General features: G+C 35.0%; 3 protein-coding genes across 3 annotated transcripts; 1 reads left to right on the forward strand and 2 right to left on the reverse strand.

Annotated features, from left to right (window-relative positions):
- The first annotated feature begins 4562 nt into the window (after positions 1-4562).
- LOC142506039 (uncharacterized) lies at positions 4563-8402 on the forward strand. The gene is made up of 2 exons (XM_075619173.1): positions 4563-5039; positions 8397-8402. Exons 1-2 carry the CDS (start codon positions 4563-4565, stop codon positions 8400-8402), a joined length of 483 nt encoding a protein of 160 aa, XP_075475288.1.
- A 6949-nt stretch (positions 8403-15351) lies between these two features.
- On the reverse strand, positions 15352-17585 carry LOC142505736 (uncharacterized). Its single transcript, XM_075618839.1, has 4 exons — positions 17204-17585; positions 16234-16779; positions 15915-16140; positions 15352-15795 (listed from the first exon to the last, which is right to left on the reverse strand). The coding sequence occupies exons 3-4, from the start codon at positions 16015-16017 to the stop codon at positions 15353-15355; spliced, it is 546 nt and encodes a 181-aa protein (XP_075474954.1). The 5' UTR covers positions 16018-16140; positions 16234-16779; positions 17204-17585; the 3' UTR covers position 15352.
- Positions 16063-16656, reverse strand: LOC142506040 (uncharacterized). Its single transcript, XM_075619174.1, has 2 exons — positions 16234-16656; positions 16063-16140 (listed from the first exon to the last, which is right to left on the reverse strand). The coding sequence occupies exons 1-2, from the start codon at positions 16654-16656 to the stop codon at positions 16063-16065; spliced, it is 501 nt and encodes a 166-aa protein (XP_075475289.1).

The raw sequence follows: 17585 nt of genomic DNA on the forward strand, positions 1-17585 counted from the left end.
CGTCAATATTTACTAACATATATCTAAAAGAGAATCATGGCATAGTCGAAACTTAGATAAATTATTAGTAGATAAAAATGAGCCTTTCGTAGTTACAAGAATAGCCGTAAAAGAATTATTATTATTTTTTCCAGGGAAGATATGAATATTATTGAATTTCTTATGTATCATGAACAAACTGAATCTAGCACTACATTAGTAAAAAGTTAAAACTCGAATTCATTTCGAATTAAGTATATTCGAGTTCGAGCTCAATTCGAAACTTGAAAGTTTTTAATTTTTTAGCTCAAGTTCGATTCGAAAGAAAGTTCAAGTTTGAAGTTTGAGTTTGGCTCGAAATCTTCAAACTTATTCGTGGGCTATTCAAAATATTGTTCGGATAGTAAGATTCGAAAGCTCGAAATGTATATATATTTAATGTATAATTATATTAATAAAATATTAAAACTTTCGAGTAGTTCGCGGACTATTGAATAAAATAATTTTTGCTTGAGTTCGATTCGAAAAAAATTGCGTACATGTTCGAGTTCGACAAATTTTAATACGAATCAAATATTTATCGAGCCGGCTCGAAAAGATCACGAACAAACTCAATTCTTTTATAACCGTAATTATATTATGAAATATAAAAACATATACTAATATTTGAAACGGAAGTTTATGGTTTTGTTGAAAATAATATTTGAATGTTGAAAAAGTAATAGTTGAATATTTGAATGTTGAAAATAAGAGTTGTAAAATTAGAAACTTGTGTGTAATGATGTAGGTAATGATGTATTTTATTTTTGGATTATTTGTTAAGATTTTCTATAAATAGATCTCTCATTTGTGAAGAAATTCACAATTGAGTAGAGAGAAAAATATAATAAAGTGTGTAGTTTGATAAATTTTGAGAGCTTGAGATTTTTACTTTTTACCATAAATTTTTACTTTTCACAACACGTTATCAGCACGAAGCTCTAAAAGTCCTCCATACTTTTCCAAGCTCCAAACAGAAGAAAAAGGTAACAAAAGTAATAATATTTATTTTACTGTTATTTATTTATTGTGTATATATTTAATATATAATATAATGTTATTATTAGAAATAATAAAAATAAATTTTTCAAAAACTTGTTATAAATCCTGGGAGGATGTCAAGACGACATCCCACACTCCCGGTAAGGGATACGACAAGTATAAAAGCCTATAAGATTTTTAAACAAAATAACTTATGACACATCATTATAATAATGTGATATGATATACATAATTATTTAAACATGACTAATATTATATACACCATATTATTACCATAAAATTATACAAATACATACATTTACTTTTTTGTACACCAACGGTTATAAACGGTAACAAAACGGCTAGTTTTTACCCTATAAATATGATCTCACAAACTCTTTCAATCACTCTAACTTTCTCCTATTCTCTAAAAATTATTCTTCATCAAATTTTCGGAGAAAAAAGAAGATGGTTTTCTCAATGTTATTTTTAATTATTTTGGTTATCATACTCACGAGTCTTTTATTTATCGGAGAATATCCCCCTCGTGTGTTTTTTTTATTTTTACAAATGCTTGTACTTGTTGTTTATCCATTACTTTGTATTGCAATATTCATTAACTAATAAAATGCATCGTAATTTTTTAGTATCACCATGTCAAATTTGACAAAGCTCGAATTTGTTGCGCTCGACATCACGGGAAAAAATTATATGCCATGGACTCTCGATGTAGAAATGCATCTTGAGTCATTGGGTCTAAGCGAGACCATTAAAGAAAATGGTATATCTTCATCACAAGAAAAAGCAAAAGCTATAATATTTTTGCGTCGACATCTCGATGAAGGTTTAAAATGTGAATATCTCATCGAAAAAGATCACATGGCTCATTGGAAAGGATTGAAAGAAAGATTTGAACATATAAGGGAAGTTATACTTCCGACCGCCCGTGATGAATGGAATATGTTAAGATTCCAAGATTTTAAGAAAATCAGTGATTATAATTCAGCGATGTATCGAATAATCTCGCAGCTAAAATTTTGTGGACATGATGTTACAGAATCGGAAATGCTTGAAAAAACATTTTCCACGTTTCACGCATCAAATATAACTTTACAGAAATAATATAGAGTGCGTGGATTTGCGAGATATTCTGAACTCATCGCCTGTCTTCTTGTGGCGGAAAAGAACAATGAGCTATTAATGAGAAATCATCAGTCCCGACCCACTGGATCAACAGCATTTCCAGAAGTAAATGATGTGAGTAAAAATGAATTTAAACCTGAAACCAAAATCAAATTCAAAGACAAGGTTTTGGTCGAGGTCGAGGTCGAGGACGTGGTCGTGGTCGTGGTCGTGGACGTGGAATTGGCCGTGGTCATGGTCGAGGCCGTGGTTTTGAAAACAATAGAGATAGCTATTTTTATAACTCATCTCAAAAGGGCGTCACGAACCACCCACAGAAAAGGCATCATGAGAACATGAGTGTTAATGAAAATCACTCGAAAAGATTTGCAAGTTCTTGTTTCAGATGCGGCACTCCAGGACATTAGTCTCGTATTTGTCGAGCCCCTGAGCACCTTTCCAAGCTCTATAAAGAATCGATAAAGGGGAAAGAAAAAGAGACCAACTTCACTGAACGCAGTGACCGTTTTAGTGATTCAACTCATTTTGATGCTGCTGATTTTATGAATGATTTCTCTGGAAATGATCAATATGTTGGTGGGATAGAAATGAACAATATTGATGCTACTGATTTTCTCAATGATTTTTCTGAGAATGAACAATATAATGGTAGAATATAAATGTACAATAATTTATTTTTCATGTATTCATATAATAATGTTTTTTTGTACAATTATGATATGTATTGTCAGTAATCTTATTTCATTGCATATGTTTTTTGAAGTTCAAATATGGAAAATGCTATGAGCAAAGCTGAAGTTTGCATACCCGATAGTGGTACAACGCACACTGTCCTCCGGGATAAAAGATATTTCTTGGAACTAAAACCAACAAAAACAACAGTGAATACAATATCAGGTCCTGTAGACTTGATTGAAGGATGTGGTAAAGCACAATTTTTGTTACCTAATGGTACAAAATTTTTGATCAATGATGCTTTATATTCACCACAATCGAAAAGAAATTTGTTGAGTTTTAATGATATATATTCCCATGGGTATGATACTCAAACAATGAATGAAGGGAATGAGAAATATATGTGTATTATCACATATAAATCAGAAAAGAAATATGTGATTGAAAAACTACCAATGCTCCCTACTGGATTGCATTATACACATATAAGTCCCATTGAATCAAACATAGTAGTAGATAATTCTTCAATATTAACCAATTGGCATGATCGATTAGGACATCCTGGTTCAACAATGATGCGAAGAATTATAGAAAATACATATGGTCATCCACTGAAAGACCAGAAGATCTTTCAGAATAATAAGTTTCAATGTAAAGCATGTTCTCTTGGAAAACTTATTATAAGATCATCGCCAGCCAAAATCCAAACTGAATCACCAATGTTTCTTGAACGTATTCATGGTGATATTTGTGGACCAATCCATCCACCATGTGGACCACTCAGATACTTTATGGTATTAATTGATGCCTCCAGCAGATGGTCACATGTATGTTTATTGTCAACTCCAGAGACGGATGTATTCTAGGGCTGTACTGGGCTGTAGCCCAGCCCACTTTTTTAATAATTTAGCGACGGTTTTTCAAAAACCGTCGCTAATATTTGCGACGGTTTTAGTAAAACCGCCGCCGATCTGGATCGGCGACGGTTTTAATTGCACCGTCGCTACTAGTGACGGTTTATTCAAACAGTCGCTAATAACAGTCGCTATTAGCGACTGTTTTTTGAAAAACCGTCGCTAATAGTGACGGTTGTTTCAAAAACCGTCGTACATCAATGTCTTAGTCCAATCAAGTCCCGTCCATTTACAAGGATGAGACCAAATTTATCCTCTGATCCGCCCCACCTCAATTCTACAAAATTTCTCTCCCAAGTCCCAAGCCCTTTAGCGACAGAATAGAATTGCGGACTCCCGAAGAAATCGAATTGCTTATCGGCAAGGCAACAATCCAGGTAAGAATCGGCTATACATTTTTTATTTTGTTTTTTATAGCTTCTCTGTGTGTGATTTGTGGTTTCTTGATTGTTTGTTGTTGAGTTGTTGAGTGACTATTACTTGTTTATTTGGTTAATAATTATTTTATTCTTGTTTAGGATTATAAATTGAACTATTTCAAAATGGAATATCAATCTGCTGCAAAGAAAGGAAAAACATTGATATCCTCTTTCTTTAAGAAGAGAGATCGTCAAGCTAGTGAAGACTACTTCAATTCCTACGGTCCTTACAATGCAACATCAATCCAGTGAAAGTCTTCTATTTCCCAATATCCAAATTCCTTCATGTTCCTCTCCTAGAGACGATCATCAGTCTTCGTCTACTTTTATTGAACGAGATCCAGGAAAAAGAAAACAGATATGTGAATATCATATTAATGTACGAGATGAGATAAGACGTTCATATCTAAATATGGGGCCTTATCAACCAGATATGTTGGAGTTAAATACTCGGTTCAATGAGTCATCCGTGGAACTTCTTTCTCTTAGTACAGCTTTAGATCCTAAAAATTCATTTGACTCATTTAACAGTGATGATATTTGCAAGCTTGCGAAGAAGTGTTATCCTGGAGAATTCACAGATCAAGAAATTGTTGCTTTGGAGTATGAATTGATACATTATAAACTTGATGTGATGCAGAATTTAAAGGTTTCTACACTTGTTGAGTTGTGTCAGCAATTGACCGAGAGTGGACGGTCAAGTGTTTATGTTATGTTGACTAGATTGATTCATCTTGTTTTGACATTACATGTGTCTACTGCCACTACTGAGCGGGCTTTTTCAACAATGAAGCATGTGAAGACGGCACTTTGCAATAAAATGGAGGATGACTTTTTTGCCGATTGTTTGACACTCTATATTGAACGAGATTTAGCTAAACATATTGATGTAAATTCTATTATTGATGAATTTTATGTTTTAAAATCTCGTACGGCACAACTTCGTTGAACGATATAATGTAATTTTTTTTTTAATAATATATAACTTATCGTATTGACTTCAAGCCCCCCCAACTTTTATTCCTGGATCCGTCCCTGGTCAACTCGAAATGTTGCATTTGCAAGATTACTTGCTCAAATAATAAAATTGAGGAATCAATTTCCCGATTATACAATCAAGAAAATTAGACTTGATAATGCTGGTGAATTTACTTCCCAAATTTTCAATGATTATTGTATGTCTATGAGAATCATTGTTGAGCATCATGTTGCTCATGTACATACACAGAATGGATTGGCTGAATCATTGATTAAACGTCTGCAAATGATTGCTAGACCAATGATTATGAAAACAAAGCTCCCTATTTCTATATGGGGACATGCAATTTTACATGCTGCTTCATTAATTCGCATCAGACCAAGTGCATATCATAAATACTCCCCATTGCAGCTTGCATTTGGTAAAGAACCAGACATTTTTCATCTGAGAATTTTTGGATGTATGGTGTATGTGCCTATTGCACCACCGCAACGAAAGAAAATGGGATCTCAAAAAAAGGTTGGAATTTATATCGGTTATGATAGTCCATCAATCATTCGATATCTTGAACCTCAGACAGGCGACGTGTTCACAGCACGTTTTGATGATTGTCATTTTAATGAGGAAATCTTTCCAATGTTAGGGGGAGAACAAAAACATACCGAAAAGGAAATTACATGGTATGTATCATCATTGTTACATCTGGATCCAAGAACAAAACATTGTGAAAAAGATGTACAGCAAATTGTGCACTTGCAAAGAATAGCAAATCAAATACCAGATGCATTTGCAGACATAAAAGGGGTAACTAAATCATATATACATGCTGCAAATGCCCCTGCTCGAATTGAAATTCCGAAAAAACAAATTGAAAATACTCATGATGTCATTAAACGCCTGAAGCGTGGAAGGTCAGTCGGTTCCAAGGATAAAAATCCTCGAAAAAGAAAATTCATAGAGAAACACGATGATCACAAAATAAAGAATGATGTTCCTGAAGAAACACATGATGATCAAAAAATAGAGAATGGTGTTCCTGAAGAAACACATGATGATGAAAATGTTATGTCAGAACCACAAACTGACGAGAATCATGAAATCTCTATCAATTATATTAATACTGGAAAAATATGGAACCGAAAAGATATAGAAGAAATTGATGATATATTTTCTTATAATGTGGCAATCGACATCATAAATGATAATGAAGATTATGAACCAAAATCTTTTGGTGAATGTAAAAATCGGCAGGATTGGATAAAATGGAAAGAAGCCATCCAGGTTGAATTGGATTCGTTAAATAAACGTAATGTTTTTGGACCTATAGTCCTTACACCTGAAGGTGTAAAACCTGTTGGATACAAATGGGTTTTTATTCGAAAGCGAAATGAGAAAAATGAAATAGTAAGATATAAAGCTCGACTTGTTGCACAAGGTTTTTCTCAAAGGTCTGGAATTGATTATGAAGAAACGTATTCTCTCGTGATGGATGCAATTACGTTTCGGTATTTGATTAGCTTGGCGGTATCTGAAAATTTAGAAATGCGTCTTATGGATGTTGTTACAGCTTACTTATATGGATCACTTGATAGTAATATATATATGAAAATCCCTGAACGATTTAAGATGCCTGAAGCACAATGTTCAAAACCCAGAGAATGTTATTCTGTGATATTACAAAGATCGTTATATGGGTTAAAGCAATCCGGTCGAATGTGGTATAATCGGCTAAGTGATCACTTGATGAAAAAAGGATATGTAAATAATTCAATATGCCCTTGTGTTTTCATTAAGAAAACAACATCTGGAATGCGTAATTGTTGCTGTATATGTTGATGATTTAAACATCATTGGAACAAATAAGGAAATTCAAGAAGTTGTGTCATACTTGAAGGAAGAATTTGAAATGAAGGATCTTGGAAAAACCAAGTATTGTATGAGTTTACAAATTGAACAAAAAGAATGTGGAATGTTTGTTCACCAGACAAATTATACAGAAAAGATCCTTAAACGTTTTAATATGGATAAATCAAATCCTTTAAGTACTCCAATGGTTGTTAGATCATTAAACATAGAAAAGGATCAATTCCGTCCATGTGAAGATGATGAAGATATTCTTGGTCTAGAAGTACCATATCTAAGTGCTATCGGTGCCCTTATGTATCTTACAAATTGTACAAGGCCTGATATATCTTTTGCCATAAATTTGTTGGTAAGATTTAGCACAAATCAAACAAAGAGACACTGGAATGGAATTAAACATATATTTCGTTATCTACGAGGAACGACAGACTTGGGACTTTTGTATTCAAAAGATGCTAATCCAAGTATAATTGGTTATGCCGATGCTGGATACTTATCTGATCCACACAAGGCACGTTCCCAAACTGGATATGTATTTACTCGTGGAGGCACTGCAATTTCTAGGCGTTCACAGAAACAAACGCTCGTAACAACTTCATCAAACCATGCCGAGATTATTGCACTACATGAAGCAAGCCGTGAATGTGTGTGGTTAAAATCAATGACCCAACATATCCAAATCTCATGCGGATTATCATTCGACGAGAAGCTTGTGATACTATAATAAGATAATGCTGCATGTGTTGCTCAAATGAAAGAGGGATACATAAAAAGCGACAGAACTAAACATATTCCTCCTAAGTTCTTCGCATTCACCAAAGAGCTAGAGAAGAATAAATGTATTGATGTTCGTCACATTCAAACAAGTGAAAACTCATCAGATCTCTTCACAAAGGCACTTCCTACGTCAATATTCAGAAAGCACATATATAATATTGGGATGCACAATCTACGAAATTTGTGAAGAATTGTTCGTGTCAACATGAGGGGGAGCTTACGTGACTGCACTCTTTTTCTCTTACTATGATTTTTATCCCAATGAGTTTTTCCTAGTAAGGTTTTTAACGAGGCAGTACAAAAACATGTAATGAAGACATCATCGTATCATGATCATCATCACAAGGAGGAGTGTTGAAAATAATATTTGAATGTAGAAAAATTAATAGTTGAATATTTGAATGTTGAAAATAAGAGTTGTAAAATTAGAAATTTGTGTGTAATGATGTAGGTAATGATGTATTTTATTTTTGGATTATTTGTAAAGATTTCCTATAAATAGATCTCTCATTTGTGAAGAAATTCACAATTGAGTAGAGAGAAAAATATAATAAAGTGTGTAGTTTGGTAAATTTTGAGAGTTTGAGATTTTTACTTTTTACCATAAATTTTTACTTTTCACAACAGGTTTAAGTGATTATTTACATGTACTAGTTTATTCGAAGCGCGTCAAATAGAGAAAATATTTACGCGAGTTTGATGAGAAGATCCAAAATATTGTGGCCAGTAGCGAGTAGCCTTTTCAAACAGAATATGGGCCTTACATTGGATTTTAAATTCATAATTCTGGTCGAATCTCCACTAGGCCCAACTCAATTTTGTCATTAAATATTCTAGTTTGCAAATATAGAAGGCCAGTTAATTAGTAGATCCTGGTGACCCAGATGACCATATATGATCAAAACAATACAGGTTATCACATGTTTGGGATGATCGTTTGAGTTGATAGAGTCAATGAATGTTTCGGTCAATAGTTAAAAATTCAATTCTTCTACCAATACTTTATTGGACGAGTTTGTCACACAGAACTTGCCCAGTGTGATTTTCAGGTTATTATATTATTTCGAATGTTTATCTCATGCGCACTGAATGATAGCGAATCTACATCGAGATATCGTCTGATTCGTTGGATGAGATGATCAAGCATATATGATAGATGTTAAACAATAATCGCAATTCTCGATAGAGAAATAAAGTATTGTTAACTTTTAAAAAGTACAGAAATCCGAACGAAAACAAATAAACAATGTCATGAGAAAATATAACAGACGAAACTAAAACAATAAAGCAAATCGAAGCATGTGTGAAGTACAATATCTTTAAAACAGATTCGTCTCCTCCAGTATATGCTTCGATGATCAAGTTGGACGACTATCTACTTTATCACGACTTACGAGTTGGAGCAGAGCAGTAGGAGACACAGACAAGAAGAGAGTGAACCTTGGTGAAAAATTTTGCTTTGATCGGTCTGACATTCGACGAAGCCAGGTTGCGTTCGTACGCTTACGCACAATTCAAGCATTCTCTATTGCAAATCTTGCCCTTGATTTGCACCCCCTATGCAGGCGCGCGCGCGAGAGAATCTCTTGGCCACGATCAATCATTCACACACTTTCACAAAGTGTAATTCAATGTGAGTTCATTTATGCTAAGATTATTTTCCAACGTAAAACATTCTTCGTTTCACGCTCACATTCCACTTAAAAAAACCAATAAATTAGGTACTTGTCCAATTTTCTTTCAAAATGAAAAAGTCTAATAAGCCAAAGCACAAAGTTCAATAATAAAAATGATAAATAATGTATAATTCTAACAATTTGTAAGACTCCGAGTTAAATATTGAATGAAATAATTATGTGTAATCATTTATTGACTTTGTACCAAGCCTTTGGGTATTTATCTTGTGATAACATGAACTCGACTACAGATCTATTTTTTTAATATAGTTTATTTTATATTTATACCTAAAGCTTAAAAATCCCAAATTTTTTGTCCGTGTAAACTATTTATTATTTCAAAAATATAAAACGATGGAAGCTAGTTTTCAAAGTTATTTGAATACATCACCAATGGCATACTTACGTGAAGATGAATCTATCTACTAAATTAATCTATTTTTTCAAAATTTATCTCATTCATGACTTATCTATCTATTAAATAGAGCACATTTCAGAGAAGTATACCTACCCTACTTTTAGATCCATGGACAAATACATGTTTGACTTTTTAAAAGGCTATTTAATTTCAATTAAAACATCCATTTTGCTGTCCCATCCCTTATGTTTACATGTTTACAAAAATCACGAATAATAGACTCCAATTAGACTAGATCGACTCGATTCATATATATAATAAAAGATAATAATGGATCCCACTAAATTTTTCTGTGAGACTATCTCATAAGAGATACCAGAGATTTTGTGAATCTTAAAATGAAAAAATTAGAAGAATAAAATACTATTTTCTAAATTTTTTACTATTTTTATAATACAAAAAACCCATCTTATCAATAATCTTACAAGAATTTTTATTTTTATTTTTGTCAAAAACACACACATTGAAAGACAGTGTTTTCCATTGTATTAATTTTCTCCCATCCAATTTTTCTCATTCACATTAAAGAATCTCTATCACATGAATTGGAGTTTTCTAGTACAAGTTTGTATCCAATCATTAGTACTTTTTTTAATCCAAAATCTTCTCCTCCATGTAGGAAACATGGGAACAGTGCAATTTTCAATGCTAAATAGTTACATTACCAATCATTATTGCCTAGCGATGTGAATCGTGGCACCGACAATTATGGGGTATATATATTTAAAAATATGGGAAAAATATTTGTATTTGTAATGTTATTTCAAAATAATGTACGTGTTATCTCTATCATGAAATATGCACTTTTATATTGCAAATAAAATTAAAAAGATTGAAACTATGTTTAATTTGAGACAGTAGTGAGTCTCATGCGAGACCGTCTCACGGATCTTAATATGTGAGACGAGTCAACCCTACCGATATTTACAATAAAAAGTAATATTCTTAGCATAAAAAGTAATACTTTTTCATGGATGACTCAAATAAGATATCTGTCTCACAAATACAAACCGTGAGCCTTCTCACACAAGTTTTTGTCATAATTGTGAGACTGATTGATCCAATCAGTAGTTATCATGAATAGTTATACTTTTGATAAAAAAAACAATACTTTTAAGGCTACGTTTGGTTTGTGTGATTAGATAATGAAATGATTAGTATTTGTAGTGATTATGAAATGATATATGTGGATTAATAGTACGATGTGATAAATAAATTGTTGTTTGGTTTGGTTTTTAAATGATGTATTAATATTTAAAAATTTATTCGAATGACCAAAATACCCTTTGGACATATACTAATTGAGCTGATTATGCTTCTTGTTTGGTACAATCTTTCATTTATGGATAAGTAATGGATGTCATTATTTACTTTACCCAAATACCCGCTCAAATCTAGGGTCCCAAAACGGCCCACACATTTGTCTTCCTCAATCCAATTTGTAAGCCTTCCGTCCTCTGTTGGGCGAACACTCTGTGAGCGATTTTTAATTTCATGATCGTTGCTTCGCACAATTATGAGGAGTGCCGACTACTGAGAATGTGAAATTCTTCCTCTCGAAGTGTTTAAATGGTTTCTGCGAACCGCAATTTCATTTTGATTCCCACCAATTACAGTTGTCGTACGATTTCAGTCTCCTTTGCTCTATAACGACATCGTTGTTGTGCATCGTACTTTTTAGGGTCTTTCAAGGGTGACTCGAATTGTTGACAACGTATTCCCTGGTTTTCAAACTAACGTCAGTGAAGTTTAGCAGCTCCTTGCGTAACCTATTTAGTCGAAGAGATGGTGATGTCTTCTATTTACTCTTCGCATTTTGTTTTTTAATAGATAGTGTAGATTTGCGGAACGGTTGTTGAGAGTTTTTTGTTGGTTTATTTTCAATTACTCTGTTTTATATTTGTTATGAGCTGAGACTTATACCAATTCAACGGATAGTTACATTTTTCTAATACATGGTTGTGTCAAGAAAATGTTAAACGTCAAAGCAGGTTTTGGTATATCTAATTGGCTACGTACAAATGTTTTAAGTATATTAATGAACAACATGTACTACATCACAGTTTATGGATTCGTGTAGTTAAATTCTGTTGAATACTTCAGATGACCTATTCGTAGTTGTATATACTGTTAAGTCTTCCCGAGTTTGTGATGTAACATCGTTGAATGCAGCCTAAAACATATGTTGTTTTTGTTGGAAGAAAACCTGGTGTATACGACAAGTGGTCTGAAGCGAACTCCGAAGTTTATAGATTTCCTGGGGCTTGTTTCAAAGGGTACGAGAGTAGGAAAGAGGCCGATGACGCCTTTCAAAGTTTTTTACAAAAAATGTCGGATCATACGTCGTGCTCACCGCCTAATCAGTCCACTTCAAATCCGAATGTGGATTGTGACAATGAGCGTAAGCGTTGTAACAAGCTAGGTCATTTAGTGCAAGCTATATCAGATTTAACTTGTGAAAATCAGAAACTAGCCAAGAAAATGGAGAAGAACTCGGAAGAGATAGCTATGTTGTTGGAGAAAATGGAGTTGATCGACGATTAGTAGTTGACTTGTGATTACGAAGTACTACTTCTTCCCTAGTATTTCCATGTAAGTATGTGTGGTACCAATTTTATGTTTTTCCTCAATGTATGCTGTACTTAACTTGTATACACATATTATTTAAGTGTTCGATACATTTTCATTGCTGTCTATTGACGTTGGAAGGATATTTTGTGTAAGTGTGTCCTTCGTTTATGGTTCTCAAAGTTTTTGAATGAGCATCAACATTAGTTTGTGTAATATTCCTTATAGATGGTTGTCCATGACTGATTTTTTGTAGTAATTATTATTTCAAACACTTTTCTACAACTTTGTACTGCACTTTTCTACAACTTTGTTGATGTATCATTTTAAATTATTTTGCGCCTTCTTTGCACATAATTGTACTAAGTGTTGGTACTCAATCCCTTGTGCGCGAAGGGGTGTAGCAGCACATAAAAGTGGACCAAGAACAAGAATTTTGGTTGGTTTCCAAATAATAATAGTAATGTAAATATTATAATTTGTTATTAATGGCTACTATCTACCACCATGGGACCCTATGTTACTATTAGATTCGCATATCTTCTTTGACTGCACGTACGGATATGCTAATTTGAGGGAACATGTTGAAAGACTTGTATTTAATACAAGCAGTTGGGTAAGTTGCTCCAGATTGAAGTTTGTATATTTAAAGGCAGCTTCTTAATCATGCACGCACGTATTGATATTCCAATTTCATGTGCTCCTTGCGTAAGCATTTTCTGAAAAATGTCTGTCACTTGTAAATTTGGTTCCGAAGATACGGTCACTAGCCCCTACATTGTACCGATGATTGATCTGTGTTCCGACGATGAAACCAAGAAGGTTGAGAAAGGTGAAGTCAAATGCCCGGGTGTTGAAATGCTGCATCCTTCATCTGATGTGCCAAACCGGAGGAAGAAAATGAAGCTATGTCACCCAAAAAAAGAGATAGAGCCCGAGTTTAACGAAGAAGATGACACTAGGAAGGTGAAAGTTCATCGTGCAACCCCAGTTGAAGAATACAAGATAAAAATGGCTGGGCATGGCAAATCGGCCATCGTCGTGGTTGACCTCACGTCTGACTCCAGTGGGTAGCAGGTGTCACAGTAGGATATGTTGAGTTCTTTCCCCACACTTTTGAATGCATGGTATATTACTATCCCTTTTGACGCCATGTTCGTACATTAGACACTTTGTTAATATTGTTTCGATAGGTGGGGAAGAGCAAACTTTGTACCAACCTTTTGTATATGAATGATGCAAAGTAATGATGAAAGAGAGTTCTTGGAATAAGAAATGTTTATAATTTAGCTAATTGTTTGTTTTCGTTATTCTCGTTAGCCTCTTTATTTGGAAGTGTGAATGCAACATGTGCATTTTCTTTGACTCTATGTTCTGTGACCGAATGCAGTAATGTTGAGGACACTACAAACCTATCACACTATCAAGACTTATCAGTCATGCAAAAAAGTGAACACAAATGCATTAGTGGTTCGAATTCATACACCTACATTAAGTAGTTAATACAAAAGCCGAATATGCTTAACCATGAAACATACTGGATATGAGCAATACACATAAACAAAACAAGTACTGGTTCGAATCCATTCAGAAAGACTAGAATAAAAGAGGTGATACATGTACGCTTCCTGCTGATTCATGTTCACAAAATGCACAACTTCTTCACCCATCACTGTCCGGCCAAAAGTTTATTCACCAAACAAATCTTTCCGCGTTCACCTTATCGTTGAAAGAGAGCCAAGTCGTTGTGGTTGTTAAACAACAATTTAGCGGCAAGCACTTGCTCGTCCTCCGAAAGATAAGTCATCTTCTCCACTGCATTCAACACCTGATCTTGTGCATCTGAAAGCTTATCCTCAGAACCAAGCTTCTTGATCAAATCGCTCATTGTGTTTTGCGTTATGGCCGCGAGGTTTTTGATGGCTTCAACAACTGTCGACTCTTCCTTTTCTTAAATTTCGAAGTTACACCTTCTTTACCTTTCGAGGACGGCGTATTATTCTCAGATTTTGAGTCTTCGGCAGCCTCAACGGTATCAAACGCTGGAGTCTCGGCAAGCCACGCAGCAGTACGTATTTCATTGTCTATGTTTAGGACCTCATGCAGTGCATTTTCAAAATTGGTTGCGCGCTCACCTGTGGCACGATCATTTCCAAATATCTCACACCAGTCATGGTAATGTGTCCACTGCTTGTGTCTCATTGACCGTAACGTTGGGTCGGTCTACGAAAAATCTAAAAATTAGACAAGGAAATTGAACTACGTATGGAATTAATAAAATAATCATTGCAGAAAATACCTTCACGATTGTCTCCCATGTCTCATCCGTGACATCGATTGTGTTATCAGAATCGTTCCACCCCACACCACTTTTGCTTAACACTGTAACAATAGTACTATATGTTTTCTTCTATACGTGGATCTTCGAGTTTATATGTGGATTTCCACGTAAGCTACTCCCGGGGATAGATTCCTGCATTGCATTCTCCAGCAGATTGAGATAACCAGCCTTAAATCCATTCTCACTTTTCCATCCCTTTGTTATGACATCTTTCAGTGCTTGGATTAGAACTTCTTCTTCTCGAGCATTCCAACTACGTCGTGTCTTGTCTTGTTTTTGGCTCCTACCGACAACGCTCGCGGACGATGCTCCACTATCCATATACAGTTGGTTGAGTTGTTTTTCTGACTCTGTAACAAACACAAGATATTTCAGATGTGTCATAATGCTTAACGAAGTAAACACCCCTGTAATTTTAATCAATCGGTAGCGCGAAAGGTAATTTCAATCTCTGATAAAAAAAAAAACAATGTTTAACAAGAGTGAATTATGTCACAACGTTGGTAAAATGACCATAGCAAAACAAATACACCGAAATGAAAAGTACATTAGCTAAAAATTGAAATGAAATACAAGCAAGTTAAATGTCCATGTTCCACATCGACATTGCTAAATCGTCTCTCCAAGCATCCCACCCAATTGAAGACTCGACACTGGTATTGAAATCATTTTGTGTCTCAGTAGCCGGGCTACCGACATTGTCGTCGGCATTGTCCATCGGATCTTCATCCATTTGAGTTCTTATGAAATTGTGTAAAAGAATGCAAGCCAAAATTATATGGTTCTGAACTTTGAGTGGGTAAAACGAAGGACTTCGAATGATGGCCCATCTTTTTTTCAACAAACCAAATGCTCTTTCTATTACGTTACGAGCTTGAGAGTGTCTCCAATTGAACAACTCCTTGTAATCTTGTGGACCGCAAGCACGATTGCCCCAAGCATCGCGATGATACCTAACACGGCGATACGGCGTCAAGAAACCCTCAACATTTGCATATCCATTATCACAGAGATAATAACAACCTGCGTTTGCGTAAGATGAATAATGAAAACGTTGACAAATATTTGTAACTAAATCAGTACTTCAAACTCTTGCTACAAAGCGAAATAAGAAATCGAAACATCAACATGTCAGGTATAACCTCGTGGAACTCTCAATGAATCATCCCTGCTTAGCGCATCTCTCAAAACTCGAGCATCAGCCGCGGATCCCTCCCAGCCCGTCAGAGCGTATATGAAATTCATATTGCGGTCACATACACCCAATACATTCACCGAAATAGTACCTTTTCAATTTTTGTATCTTGCTTTATCTCGGCAACGGACATGTACACCGATATGGGTTCCATCTAATGCGCCGAGGCAACCCTGTCAGCAATGTGTAAGTAAGACAGATATAGTCGAAGCACAGAATAAGGAAACCAAATTACAGATATCAGAGAAGTCGAAATGAGGTCTTACCTTAAAACACCTCCATGCTTCGCTGCTACAATCTTCATCGACAGGAGACGGCTTCACAAGGAGTAGTGGATGTAACTTTAGCAACGCTTTCAGAACATCATGGAAATGAGCGCTAACTATCTGCCCACTACGTATATAATCATGCCCAGCTACCCTGTTCTTTTTATGATGCGCCAATATAGACAAGAACATGGCCACTTTCTCTTCGACGTGTACGTATCTTGAATCACCTAACCCTCCTAAGTTTGTTAACAGATAACACAGTCGTGCAAACGTGCTTTGACTCATCCGTAAGTTAGTGACACATTGGATATCTCCGACCGCAATAATCATATGCAAATTGCTCAATTGAGCATTTACTCTTTCAATCATGCTGTACGAAGCAGCTTGTCTTCGCCGGACACGACGTGTAATGGACACCATTCGTGTATGCTCTCGCATTAGGAGGCATAACATCAAAAAAGATCGACATAACATATGGTTCACCAGCACAAGGATTAAAATTTTTCTATGTGGCTCCATGTTGTCAACAAACTCAACCCGGAACTGGAAATTTATGAGTAGTTAACCAACAAATCAAAGGAACATTGTAAACTAATATCTGAATTACTGGAGACGCGATTAACGAACATGGATATTAACCAAAATGCACAAAGCACAATTATATTTCGATTATCAGTTCTGTAAATTTACATAAAGTAGTGTTATCTAAAAATTAATGTCGAAATTAAATGGTAATTATGAGAAATTAAGACTTATTATGCATTAACAAATACGTGGAATTCGAAGAGAAGAAAGGTGATTATTTTCTTCCCAATATCTTTAGACAGAATGCAGAAAAATTTTCTTCAAAAAAGGTTGGGGAACTTCACCACTAACCAAACATCACTTCCATGGCATAGCACAAGCTTTGACAGGCTCCCAGTTAGATATAAATGAGACCAAAATTAAGCAGAAATGGAACATTTACCTACACAAACGGAAGATGAACAAGACGGATGCAGACGACAGAAATGTACTGCACACTTCAATAGTACAGCCGCATTGACGAAGACGAGAGCCACTCAGATTTAAGAGATGAGAAGACGTAGGTATTTATGTTCGTGAGAATGTGGGATGAAGGGTAATTTGGGAAGGGGAAACATGAATTTATGCTACTGTTCATGTTAGGATTGGGTATACCATCAAATTTTCGGGACTATTTTCTCTTCTTTTCATGGCCAAACAGTGCTGAAATCACGGGCCGCATGTTATCAAGGCCAACGTGAAAAACCAGTCAAACAACTGATTCTTCATTATTTCTTCATTAGTCCGCCGGTTATCACTCTTACCAAACGTGGCCTTTATGAGTT

Source organism: Primulina tabacum, chromosome 10, assembly GCF_025594145.1.
Source record: "Primulina tabacum isolate GXHZ01 chromosome 10, ASM2559414v2, whole genome shotgun sequence".
In the NCBI taxonomy this organism is placed as follows: Eukaryota; Viridiplantae; Streptophyta; class Magnoliopsida; order Lamiales; family Gesneriaceae; genus Primulina; species Primulina tabacum.

Coding starts and splice junctions, on each gene's coding strand:
- LOC142505736 (XM_075618839.1), bottom strand. CDS start 16,017: ATGAATTTCATATACGCTCTGACGGGCTGGGAGGGATCCGCGGCTGAT. Junction 15,796..15,914: donor TTCATTGAGAGTTCCACGAG/GTTATACCTGAC, acceptor ACGCAAACGCAG/GTTGTTATTATCTCTGTGAT.
- LOC142506040 (XM_075619174.1), bottom strand. CDS start 16,656: ATGGTGTCCATTACACGTCGTGTCCGGCGAAGACAAGCTGCTTCGTAC. Junction 16,141..16,233: donor AAGCATGGAGGTGTTTTAAG/GTAAGACCTCAT, acceptor CATTGCTGACAG/GGTTGCCTCGGCGCATTAGA.
- LOC142506039 (XM_075619173.1), top strand. CDS start 4,563: ATGGGGCCTTATCAACCAGATATGTTGGAGTTAAATACTCGGTTCAAT.